The sequence below is a fragment of the Ipomoea nil genome, unplaced genomic scaffold (assembly GCF_001879475.1).
Source record: "Ipomoea nil cultivar Tokyo-kokei standard unplaced genomic scaffold, Asagao_1.1 scaffold1043, whole genome shotgun sequence".
NCBI lineage: Eukaryota > Viridiplantae > Streptophyta > Magnoliopsida > Solanales > Convolvulaceae > Ipomoea > Ipomoea nil.
Window position 1 is genome coordinate 7,741,929 of NW_017617471.1, and position 13,277 is coordinate 7,755,205.

At 35.6% G+C, this 13,277-nt stretch overlaps 1 protein-coding gene across 3 annotated transcripts; it reads left to right on the forward strand.

Annotated features, from left to right (window-relative positions):
- The first annotated feature begins 1,817 nt into the window (after window positions 1–1,817).
- Window positions 1,818–5,925, forward strand: LOC109181751 (renalase). Of its 3 annotated transcripts, none has more exons than XM_019331658.1 (9): window positions 1,818–2,308; window positions 2,477–2,746; window positions 3,098–3,224; window positions 3,552–3,613; window positions 3,736–3,957; window positions 4,075–4,196; window positions 4,491–4,629; window positions 5,201–5,392; window positions 5,463–5,925. In XM_019331658.1, the coding sequence occupies exons 1-8, from the start codon at window positions 1,898–1,900 to the stop codon at window positions 5,360–5,362; spliced, it is 1,515 nt and encodes a 504-aa protein (XP_019187203.1). In that variant the 5' UTR covers window positions 1,818–1,897; the 3' UTR covers window positions 5,363–5,392; window positions 5,463–5,925. The 3 variants fall into 3 exon arrangements, with proteins under 3 accessions (XP_019187203.1, XP_019187204.1, XP_019187202.1); XM_019331659.1 differs by having other exon boundaries at window positions 5,201–5,389; window positions 5,449–5,925; XM_019331657.1 differs by having other exon boundaries at window positions 5,201–5,387.
- The last annotated feature ends 7,352 nt before the right edge of the window (window positions 5,926–13,277 follow it).

The following is a 13,277-nucleotide window of genomic DNA, read 5'->3' on the forward strand; positions in this document are numbered from 1 at the left end:
TGCTAAATTTATTAAAGAACTCTTACTGGGCGTTTGGTAGCAAAGGGAGAAATAAGGGGGAAAAATTACAATTTCAAGGGGGAAGGATGAAGTAGAAATTCAAAGTTTATTGTTTGGTAAATGATAATAGAATTACTACGAATTTTAATTCTAATGTTTAGGAATTGAAAGGGGATATACAGGGTTTCAAAAAAAAAAAAAAAAAAAAAAAAGAAGAAGAAGAAGAAAGGGGGTGAACACTATAAAGATCAAAATGTCCATATAATTGCAATTGCTAAGGAAAGATATAAGATTATTAGGGACTAGGGAGGACAATTTGATTTTCACACTCCAAAATTTCTTCCCATCCAATTTCTAAGGAGAGATAAAATTTGCAATTTCTCAAATTTTAAAAACTGTAGTTCCATATAATTACAATTCTTTCCACCAAACTCTACTTCTTAAAATTAAATGGAAAAATAATTACAATTCTCTCTATCAAACATGCTATTAGGCTATCTTTATCCTCGAAACGATAGCCTTTGCAAGATGATTTGGCATGCCAAGTAGATTTTTTTCTTGTTTTTTATAGTTATTGCTTAGGTGTAATGCAAGCTTATATAGTACAAAAAGGCTACCATGCGGGATGCGGCAGCGTTTTTGTATTTTTTTAAAAAAATATATTACTATTTTGTTATTTTATTGTATTGTGAATTTTGGAATGTGAAAACGGGATCACTTTTGGAGGTGAGAGAATATTGCATGAATGTAAAGAAAATAGTAAAAAGAATTGTATATTTAATGATGTGGATGTAGGACTGATACAAAATATTACATGTATTCTCACTTTTTAACTCTCTTTCACAAATTCTTGAACCTTCTTCGTCTCCAGGGGACGAAGCGGAAACATGTTTTTAAAAAAATCTTGTTATTTTAAATTATTAAAATTAAATAAAAAATTATTATTTTAATATGATAACCTCCACATCAGCAAGCTAACGAGTAAACAGGTCATTTTTTTGTTCAAATGCATCATTTTGCGTTATTTAGGGACCTAATTATATATTTTATGAGTTCAATGACTTAATTATATTTTTCATGTGTAGTTGGATAACCTATTTGCCCTTATTCCCAATATAACAGCACGTTTGGTTCACAGAATGAATTTTGAGGTAATAGGAATGCTATTCCATAAGGAATGGAATAGGCCGGGAATAGAATATGAATTCTATTCTATTGTTTGGTTCGCGGAAGGAATAGATTTTAGGAATTATATTACAGTGTTTGGTTGGTTTAAGGAATAGAATGAAATATGTTTCAAAAGACATAAATACCCTTATAAAAATATGTGGTGCTGTTGGTCTTGGTGGTGGTGGTGGTGGTGGTGGCGGCGGCGGCGGTGGTTGCGGCGGCGGCGGTGGTAGCAGTGACGGCGGTGATTGTGGTGGCGGTGGTGGCAGTAGAGGTGGTGGTGGCGGCGGTGGTAGCAATGTCGGCGGTGGTTGTGTTGGCGATAGCGATGGTGGTGGGGTGGTGGTGGAGTCGACAATAGTGGTGGCGGTGGTAGGGTATTTTCGGTATTATAATACTAAAACTATTCCCAAATACTTGGGAATAGCTAATACCAGGGGGTCCTCTAAGAATTGCTATTCTCCTTGCAAAGGGAATAGCTCATTCCCGGGAACGCTATTACTTTAATAAAATGACAAAACAAACAATGAAATAGGTCTCTTTCCGAGAACTATATTTCATTCTTGATCTATTCTATGAATCAAACAGGCCATAAATTTGATAGAGTAAATTTGGGAATACATGTAATAGAATTGTATGTGATGCTACCATTTTACCCGTTATTCTGCGGTTTATCAGTAGACCGGAACGACTTATCCCATTCTTTCCCTCCAAATTGTGGGAGGCCATGGCTCACTCTAACGTCTCCAACCATTTCCTCTCTTCTCCTTTCCTTCTTCAACCTCTCAAACCCCGCAATCCCACTTTCGCTAACTTCTCTTTCGTTCCCCGTTTCTCCAACCCTAGTTCTCCATTTCGGAGCTGCTCCATCTCCGCCTCCGACAACAACGCGCCGACTTCCGGCGGAAGACAGCCAATGAGCGACCCGCCCCGGATCCCAAGGAAACCGAAACGCTCGTCCTCTTACGGAGCTTCCCGGAGGTCAGCGATCAAAAAGAGCTTCACGCAGGAGCAGGTGAGCTTCGCGAACCCGATTCCTGATGACCCGGTGGTCGGGATTATAGGAGGTGGGATGTCTGGCTTGGCTTGCGCGCTTTACTTGGATAAGAGAGGCATCCGTTCCACCGTTTTTGATACGGTTTGTCATTGTTACCCTTCTCCTATTCAAATTGCTTTGGGTTTCAGTTACACATAAGAGGAATGCATATTTAATTTTGATCTTTTCCAGTTTCCTATAAAAGCTCTGTGATAAGTTAAATATATGTCTTTGTATACATCTATTTACTGATTTTTTGGCTTGCTTTAGGGAATTCATGGATTAGGGGGAAGAATGGGTACAAGAATAATTGATCCTCAACCGCTGATATTTGACCACGCAGCTCAGTTCTTCACTGTGACTGACCCTAGGTTCTCTGAGCTGGTTAATGATTGGTCCAACAGGGGTCTGGTTCAACAGTGGATGGGTACTATTGGGGAGCTTGAACTAGGAGGAAAGTTCTCTCCTTTTCCACCTTCACCTCCAAGATATATTGGTGTCAATGGAATGCGCCCACTTGCAGATTCGATATTGTCCCAGGTGCCTTTTCTTTCTTTATTTAACTGGGGTGTCTAGTCATTTTTCTGCTATATATCTATAATTATTCACTTCCACAAACTCATTTGCATTATTTATTACTGTGATATTGTACTATTCTAGTATACTATAGAAAGAAGCTGCTTGAGAAGGCAGGCTTTGATTGGTGAACACTGATCATCCAGCTTTGATATTTCTTTCTTGTATCTTGAACTAGTGACATACTAACATCCTTTTGATGCTTATAAACTAGATCAGAAGCCAATTTTGATGGGCTTTGAATTTGTAGTGCCCCCATTTATTTGTGATAATTTTTCCTTTCTTAGAATCCTGGAAATTTGGCATGTGATGCAGACTCGTTTAGTCAATGTGGTGCGGCCTTGTTGGGTCAGTGAACTTGAGCCATTTAATGGGACATGGCACCTGAGTGAGAAGGGGAAACCTTGTGGCCACTTTGACGCAATTGTCATTGCACATAATGGTAATTATGTACTCTTTTCTGAGTAGTTTGGCCCTTTCAATAATTCAATGTTCATTTAGAAAGAATTTTCTGTATCCCCCGTGTATTGTGTGTCTGAGCCTCTATTGCAGCTTTCCCTTTTCCATCCAATGAATTTTCATTCCCTTGTATGATTTTTCCATTTTCAATTTCCTACATGGCTGGTGGATCAAAGATCTTCATGGGTGTGTAGCACTGTAGTGTGTTGCAACCCTGTGATAGATGCTAAGCCACATTTCTTTAAAAACTCTAAATTTATGTGTTCTCGTTTCGGTTGAGTTTTATGAGTCTGTTGCATTGCTAAACCAGGGAAATGTGCAAATCGATTGCTTGCGACATCAGGGCTTCCTCTAATAGCAAGACAAATGAAGGTACTCACAGAAGTCACTATGCATACACTCGAAATAATGCAGGAAAATTCTACGCTGTATTCATGTTATATCAGTGATCAACTTTACCTTCTATGGTTCTTTACTATTTTCATGTTCTGCAGCGACTTGAGTTGAGTTCTATATGGGCTCTCCTTGCAGCATTTGAGGATCCTCTTCCTTCAACTGCCAATGCAGATTTTGAGGGAGCCTTTGTTAAAGGGGTTGAATCTGTCTCATGGATGGCAAACAACACCAAGAAACTGTTAGGTTCCAAAAGCGATGGCCCTCACTGTTGGACATTTTTCAGCACAGCGAGCTTTGGAAAGAAAAACAAAGTTCCACAGGTAGTTTTCGGTTTGGCGATTTAAGCTCCAATAAAGATAAGCCATCCCATAGAGACTTAATTCATATAAGGACAGGCTATGAAAGCTGGATATTGATGAATATTGCTATTTTATCAGGAAAGCATTCCAAATGCGACAGCTGAGAAAGTGAAGGAAGCCATGCTTGAGGGTGTTGAAAAAGCACTTGGACTATCACATGGATCACTTAAAAGGCCATTGTATACTCGGTTGCAATTATGGTAAAATGAAATCTTTGAACTATGATGTCATTTAATTTGTTTTGATATTGATGTCTCCAATAAGTCTTATCAGATTGAGATGAAAGAGATGCACGTTTTATGTACTGATAATTAATGCCAATTGTTATAAGAGTGATTTAATTCTTTTGCGTCTAAGTGAAAGTGGTTTAATGTGCATCTAAAAGAAGGAAAATTTCTTTGCCCTTTAACCTCCTTGTTCGGTGTGCAGATCGTTTATGCTATTATATTACCTTGCTAGAAATGATGAATCATTTTATGTTTGCTAATTTTTAGGGGTGCCGCACTTCCCACCAACACACCGAACATTCCTTGCATCTTTGATCCTAGTGGAAGAGCAGGAATATGTGGTGACTGGTTACACGGTTCAAGTTTGGAAGCAGCAGCTTTAAGCGGGATGGCTCTTGCTAATCATGTAATGTCTTTTTTTCCCTTTTCTACCATTTGTCCTCTGTTTTGCTGATAGGGTCACTGCTTTTAAATATGCGAAATTAGAGAAAGTAGAAAACACATTAATATTGATAAGAGAATGTTATGAAAGCCTAGTCTCTCTGTACTTCACTTGAGTGGGAAACTACTGAAACCGGTAGAGAGTAGAATTCCTTTGTCTGGCCTGAGTTGACAATGCCTCCAAAACCAAAAGCTTTTCAATTTTTATCATGTACAATTCTAAACTAGATATGGCTTCTTCTTTTGGACGGAGGCCAGTGAAGGGCCAATTCCAGCACCCATTAGCTTGGGGATTATTGGGCTGAGGCCTAAAGGGCCAAGTCCAGCACCCTGCCTATCGAAAAAGTGGCGGGTAGAAGGAAATAAAGTTGTGCCTCCCTATAACTTTTGGCATAGTGGTAAGCGTTTGATCCTAACAAGTGGTATTAGAACCAGATCACGGGTCGGCAAGAGTGAACTGTGACGTAGTGATAAGCGCTTGATCCTAACATTCTTTCCCCCCGCCCCCTCCCCTACTTTTTTATTCTCTTTTTCAGATTGCAGATTACTTGCAAAGTGGTGGAGCTTGTCCAGAAGAGTATGCTGTTGGTTTGCATAATGAATTCCAACCACTGAGTGGACATGATATTGGGCAGTTTCCCGGTCTGGAGTCCAATGGCCAAATTGAGAATTCCCCAGTTCTTCAATTTACGACATGACTCGTTTTCTGCAAACCATTATCTGGTATTGCACTGATGGATGCCCCTCAATTGTTACTCATTATTCACTCTTTTTTTCTGACGCTCCTTTAATTCCCAGGTCAGAGGAAATATATAGATTATCTATATATTACTTACCAGAAACCGAGAGATTGGTAGCCCAAGAATATTGTCACAGAAACTGCAATATATGTACTGCATTCTCTATGCAATAGAAGCCGGAGAAGAGGTAAGATTCTGTTGCACAATGAGTGTTAGTCACCATTCTGAATAGATTTTGAAGAACTTATCGATTCTGGCTTGCCATGATCACAACAAATATGTTTCTCCTTAATCTAGTCAAAACAAACATGCAATCAGATCCTAGGAAAACCTTTTCAGACTTGTTGGGTACACTGAAAATTTGTTTAGCTAACCTGGAAATCCCAATTTCATTGCTTGTACACGTCCAATCTTTGTTTTGATTACTCTTTTGTGTACAGATTTTCTCCGTGACAGTTGTAAACTTTTAGTTAGTGAATGAGCGGTCTTGAGTACAGTTGGTATGGGGTTTGTTTTTGAAATATCTTACCATTTTCTCTTTACTTACGTATTTTGTTTTTTAATTGAATTATTATGCTAAAACTGGCAACCTAATTCTCATACCATTTATTAAGATCAAGTGATTGCCAAGCGAAGGCGCAAGCCACTTTCTCGAGAGGAAAAAATAATCATAAAAATTTATTTTTAATAAATTGAATGTTCATTTGACAGATGAAGGGTTCACAGACCCAAATCCCCATGAGATACACTCTTCACTCGCCTCCAGTCATGTCCGCAACACCTCCATCTTCCCTCTTGTCATCTCTCTTCTTATTTGACCGATCATATTAAAGTCTTGTTCCATCAATAACAAGGTTATTGAAAACGACTACCTATTCAAAGGTGATGAAACCTCTTTGTATACATATAAAAATATATTTTTTGGGTATGATAGGACGACTTAAGACCTGTCTAGTGTACTTCAGAACAATCATCATACCCAGGATCATGGTCCACATTGTAAGGTGAATCACGAACAAATATAAGATTCATTTCAATATATTGAATGTTCATATTTTGTGTACTAAAAGTTCATTATTTGGTATACTAAATAATAAACATTCAGAAAATTTAAAACAAAAAAAAAAAAAAAAAAAAAAAAAAAACAAAAACAAAAACTTTTTAAGAGTTAATATCCAAAATGGTTCTCGACTATAGTGGTTTTTCTCAATTTCGTCCTAAACGACTTCGGTGACCTAATGTAGTCCCATAATTTTGTATTTTTGCTTAATTTAGTCCTCCATTTGTTATTTGACAAACTGGTGTTAAATAAAATGACAATTCAGTAATCTCAATATTGGTCGGTCATTGCTCTCAATCAAGTTTTATATTCGCAGATTTGGGAGTAATTCTTTGCGTAATTCGTAAAAGAAAGAGAGATTTTGTACTTCACAGGTCTAGAAGTAAAGAGATGTCAATATTGAAATTACTTAATTGTCCCTTTATTTAACACCAAATGGACGGAATAACAAACGAGTGACTAAATTAAGCAAAATCACAAAAGTCTAGGACTACATTAAGTCACCAAAATTATTTATAACGAAATTGAGAAAAACCATTATAGTCTATGATCATTTTAGGTATTAACTCAACTTTTTAATATACTAAAAATTACGAGTAACATTTATCAATGTTTTACATTGTAATGTTGACAACCGTCCATTGTATAATTTGCCACTTTGGGATACATAATGTAATAATGAAAATGTGAAGCACATTGTGCTCAAATGACATGTAGTGACCTCTTTCCTGTGGAAGGTCATGAGATTGAGTCTGGAGGTATTGTTGACTCTGTGTGCTTCATTAGATTAAGAAAATATGTTTGAATAGATACTACAATGTAATAGACTTAAGTAGTATTAAAAAAATGTAATAATGAAATATATATATATATATATATATATATATATATATATATATATATATATATATAATCTTATTAGTTTTGGGCAGGAAAAAAATATCATAATTTTAGTTTTGTTTTAAAGCCCAAACAAGTTCACAGACCCAAATCCCCATGAATCCATGATATACATACACCCTTCAGGCTTCAGTCCACGCCCCGTCTTCGCAAAGGAACACCTCCATCTTCCTTCTTCTCTTTCTCTCTTCTGCTCTTCTTTCTTCATCGAGCTCAACAATTCCCTCCAAACCCCTTTCACAATGAGAATCAGAAAATCGGTTCCCAATTCTCCTTCTTCTTCTTCATCATCGCTCACCACCAACTCTCTAGCTTCCTCCACGGATTCATCATCATCATCATCGCCTCCATTCCCTTTCCCTTCTTCTTCTCCTGCCCGCTGCCGCGGCCTCGATCTACTCGTCAAGGCAATCCACCAAGTCACCGTCGGCTCCGCGGTGGGCTTCCCTTACATTCAGAAAAGAGTGATCCGCCGGAGGAGACGCCCTCTCTGCTTCGATAAACTCAACATCACCCACCTCAACATCGCCAACCCCACTTCATCTTCGCTGGGGAAGGAGAGGAGGCGAAGATCCATGGCCGTTCCGTCCAAGTATCAAGACTCTGTGATTCAATCTTGGAGGCCCAAGACCACGAGATCTGCTGTCAAGGTTCTTGATTCTTGAGCTGATTGTATTGTTTCTGAATTCTGATTCTTTTTTGGGATCTTTAGATACCTTGCTATATTCATCATCAATATCAATATATATAATTATAGAGAGAGGGAGAGAATTTATTATATTCATTTGCTTGTTGCTTTGATGTTCAAGGCTCTTCTTGAATCTTGATTTGTTAGTAGCAGTTGAGTTAATGGGCAGAGAAAGAATTCAAAGTTTTGGTCATTTTCTTCATGTTCTGGCTTTGGATCTTCCCTTCTCTGTTAATCCATAAATTAGAAACACAAGTTTAAGGATATGGGCAACTTTATAATCATGTTTAAGGAGCTAATCTGATGTAATTGACCTGTTTTTCTTCTATGTCTCTAACCATAGTTGAACCCATGGAAATTCAAGATTTAAAAAAAATTGTCGGTGAATCAGAAATTTCCTGTCTGTGTGGGATTTTTTTTTTTTTTTTTTAGTTGCATACGTATTCATATTCTTGATTAAAGATTTGGGCAGCTTTTTAATGATGTTTAAGGAGATAATCAAAGTGTCAGCAAATGTAATTGAACCATGATGTTTCTAATCTAAAGCATCATATGACTAATGCATTAAGTTGGAGATTTACATAGACTTTAGCTTGTCTGTAAATTATTCGAGATTTTCGGTTTTTTTTTTTTTTTTGGTTTTTCTTTTTAAGTAATAAATTTTGCATAGACAATTCTTGATTAAATTTTTCAATTCAAATAAATAATAAATTTTAACTATTTAACAATTAAGTTAAATAACATATTCCTTCTTGTTCAACACAAAAACAGACAATCGTCTATGATAAATTCACACGATTTTGTTACAATAAACTGCTCTTTGTGAGTTCTTCATCTTAAAAGATATAATAGAAGATCGCCGAAGAGTTCATCTTATTTTATTGTCTCCCCTAACACTTCTCTTCCTTAGTTTACAATATGAAACTATGGACAAAGCAATATCGTAACAATTAATAATACTCAAATTAACGGTCTTTTGCCCAGAAACAGTACTTTTTAAGTGAGTAGTTATGCAATCGGATGCAAAAACGACGTCGTTTTATTAAAAACGCGCGTCTCCCCTTAAAAAAAATTCATGTTCGATTCTCAGCAACAATATTATATTGTTCATTCATTTTGAAATTTTAGTTTATAGATTATGGAATTTTAATTCATTGATTCTGAAATTATAGTTCATCGATTCTGGAATTGTAGTTCATCGATTCTGAAATTTTAGTTCGTAGACTCTGGAATTTTAGTTCATTCATTCTGGAATTTTTAGTTAATAGATTAGATTCTGGAATTTTAGTTCATCGATTATGGAATTATAGTTCATCAATTCTAGAATTTTAGTTCATATGTTGTTGCTGAGAATCAATCTTGAATTTTTTTTAAGGAGAGACGCGCGTTTTTAATAAAACGACGCCGTGCATGGTGCATACGGATGCACAACATAATTTGCCTTTTTAAGGGGTGATTACATGAAATGTTAGATTCATCTGTTTAATTAAAATTGATGTATATTATATAAACTTGTTTGGTTTAAAAGTTATATATATATATATATATATATATATATATATATATATATATTACTTTAATACACTTAACCTATTTTCATATATTTCAATAAACTTTAAAATTATGAGAACAGCTTAGGTTCGAAGAACCCGGAACAACTTATGATAACAGCTTTTGGTTTCAAATTTCAAGTGATAATACATATGATCTTCTTCTAAAAAAAATGTGGAATAATCTTAACCTTCTATCTAGGAACTAGGATTATCCGATATACAATGGCTGAATTAAGGAGAAAAATGTGATAATATTTTTGTAATTATGATAAATTTTAATAAACATATGTTGATAATTACGATGCACTGAAGAACTAAACAAAAGTGCTTTAAAAAAAAAAAAAAAAACTTGAGTGACCTATTTCATGGATATACTCTTAAACTTGTCTAGTGTACAATTAAAGTTGATAATAATTACAATTTTTTTTCCTATTTCCCGCCGTTGATCAACCATGTAAAAAGAATCAATGATGCTCTCATATAACAAGTGAGGACTAATATGATCCATTCATTTAGATGATCCATTCATTTAGATAGATTAACGGTTGAGAGTTGGTGGAAAATAAGAGAAAATATAGAGATTTTTAAAACTTTTAAAATGATAGATATATATGGTGGAATATATATATATATATATATATATATATATATATATATATATATATATATATATATCTACTATACTAATAAGAGCCCAAGAGAGTTAGGCCTATAATAGGTAGAAAAAATGGCGGTCACAGATTTTAATCAAATGAATGGCTCAGATTGATTGAAAGATTGATCAATTTAAATTTTACACTAAAATTTCCTAAAATACCCACACACTGTTACTAATTCCGTTAAAATTTTAAGAATTGCCGTTAGTTCACCGTTAACTTACTCATTGATTTCAATAGAAAAAGGTCTTAGGTTCGAATCTCATTCCAATCAAAGTTGGCATAATTAGTACTCTATTTTACTCTTATTAAATTATATAAATAATAATTTAGTAGTTACAACAAAAAATAATACATATGCATTTCTACTATACTAATAAGAGCCCAAGAGAGTGAGGCCTATAATAGGTAGAGAAAATGGCGGTCACAGATTTTAATCAAATGAATGGCTCAGATTGATTGAAAGATTGAGCCCAAGAGAGTTAGGCCTATAATAGGTAGAAAAAATGGCGGTCACATATTTTAATCAAATGAATGGCTCAGATTGATTGAAAGATTGATCAGATTTAAATTTTACACTAAAATTTCCTAAAATACCCACACATCGTTACTAATTCCGTTAAAATTTTAAGAATTGTCATTAGTTCATCGTTAACTTACTCATTGATTTCAATAGAAAAAGGTCTTAGGTTCGAATCTCATCCCAATCAAAGTTGGCATAATTAGTACTCTATTTTACTCTTATTAAATTATATAAATAATAATTTAGTAGTTACAACAAAAAATAATACATATGCATTTCTTTAATTTATAATTATGTGTCCACAATGCCTTTATTCCAAAAAAAAAAAAAAAAATTCATTATCAATAAATTAACTAAGAGAAATAATTTTATTAGTTATATAATCTTTATTTTTCTTCAATATAAAAATTTTTTATATTCAAATTTATTAATTGATTATATTCGCTACATTATCCTTACAATGTCTTTATTCAGTGAAAAAAATTATTAATTATCAATAAATTAATTAAAAGAAATATTTTCATTAGTTATATTGTCTTTATTTTTCTCAAATGTACAAATTTTTACATTCAAATTCATCAATTGATTATATTCACTATATTATCTATTATCTTTTTTCTGCACTATTTTTCTAATTAAATATCAAAGTTATAATACAAAATAATGCTATATATTTATTTACCAAGTATTTTATTAATACCATGAAAAAATTTTAAAAAATATAATTAATAAAGCCAACCATATTAACTACTTGAGAGATTTTGTGACAAAGAGAGTATTCAAATCACACAACAAATTGAAGTGAGAACTACCTCGCAATGTCCTTGTTTGACAATCAGCAGTTAGGGTTAGTGTTAGCGGATACCGTCAAATTATTAAATCAAATGAATGGTTCATATTGTTCAGGTTTTAACTTTTTTATTTTATTAAATCAAATGAATGGTTCATATTGTTCAGGTTTTAACTTTTTTATTTTAAGATTTTCTAATTTATCCTTAATTATATGATTATCCATTTAATTTTTCCGTTAATTCACCGTTAGTCTAATTCTAATATTAAAGTCTTAATAGAACTTAACCACAAATCCAACACAAAGAGACACCTCCATTGAGGCTCGAACTTACAACCTTCCAAATGAAAGTCCAACCCGGATACCATTAGACCACATAGTCCTGATAATATAATCCTGCCTTAATATACTTTAAAGTACTTATTTAAAAAAAAACATTGGGCATTATCCCAATCGTGCAATGCGCGTAAAAAACTAGTATATATATATATATATATATATGGGCACACTTATGTGGGAACGAATACTCAGGAAATAACTAAGGCGGGTGTATTCAATCATGACTTTTGTAGAATTTTAAAACTTTTATTAGAGTTTACAAATAAATATGTATTTTTTTAGAGTTAATCAACGATTTGGTCCCTCAATTATTAGCGAACTGTCAATGTAGTCCCTCAATCACTTATTCATCGATTTAGTCTTTGAAAATAATTATTTTTAGTAGATTTAGTCCCTCCGCCCGTTTTCCGTCAACCAGCCGGCGAGAGCTCCGATTTACCATGGGCAATTTGGTATTTTCACGCCATCTCACCTCAAAAATATGGCAGCCACCGTAATTTATCAAAACCAAGACGTGTTGGGTGTTGCTTGCGTCGAGTGTTATCATACCGTAATTTATCACTGCCTCGTCCGTCCAGAGCCTTCGTCCGACCTCCCCCAGGTCATCGCCATCAACATCACAGCGATCGGTAGGCTTTGGAGCACTTTCACGATCGCAATCCAGATTCGTTTATGGCGACGCTGGCAATCGTACAGGCCGACGATGGCCCCTCTAGACCCCGTGGAGTTGTCGTAGAGCCTCAGCAGAGTGATCGCCATAGTCAAATTGAAGAACTGCTGCCGGTTGCGAAGTCGGGTGGTCCGAGTCACCTTCGTCTATGGAGGATTCTCCGACAGTGGAGGTGTTGCATGGGCAATCGAAGGAAGGGGATAATCTGTGGGATATGTTACGATCACAATTCACCAACCAATTTGATGATCGCTGGCTTCCAGAATTGTCGGAGGTAGTTGCATCTCCGAGGAGCTCCCGGGCAGATACGGAGTCGGTTAAGGCTTTAGCCGGTGGTGGGAGTGTCGATGGGGTCGGCACTCCTTGCCCTACTGTTCAGGACACAGTTCGACACCATGTCGTGGCTGATGGTGGAGCTCGGACAGCGGTCGCGACTGGAGACCTCGACGCTATGTCGCAATCGCCTGTCGATAAGACTGGGGTGGTGCAGGTCGGGGTGAGATATGCGATGGAGAATCTCCACTCGTATGTTCATAGCAATATCGCCGCCCTCGTGACGCTCCTCAGCTCGAGGCCTGAAAGGCTCCATTTTCCCGGCAACAAGCGTTTTTCAGTGAAGCTTGGTCATAGGATGAAGAAGATGGCGTGAAAAAGACCAAATTGCCCATGGTTAATCGGAGTTCTCACCGGCTGG

Bases quoted from the DNA above. Each gene is read 5' to 3' on its own strand.
- LOC109181751 (XM_019331658.1), top strand. From the start codon at position 1,898: ATGGCTCACTCTAACGTCTCCAACCATTTCCTCTCTTCTCCTTTCCTT. The intron at 3,225-3,551 runs GTAATTATGTAC...TTGCTAAACCAG, and splicing joins AATTGTCATTGCACATAATG to GGAAATGTGCAAATCGATTG. The intron at 4,630-5,200 runs GTAATGTCTTTT...TCTCTTTTTCAG, and splicing joins GGATGGCTCTTGCTAATCAT to ATTGCAGATTACTTGCAAAG.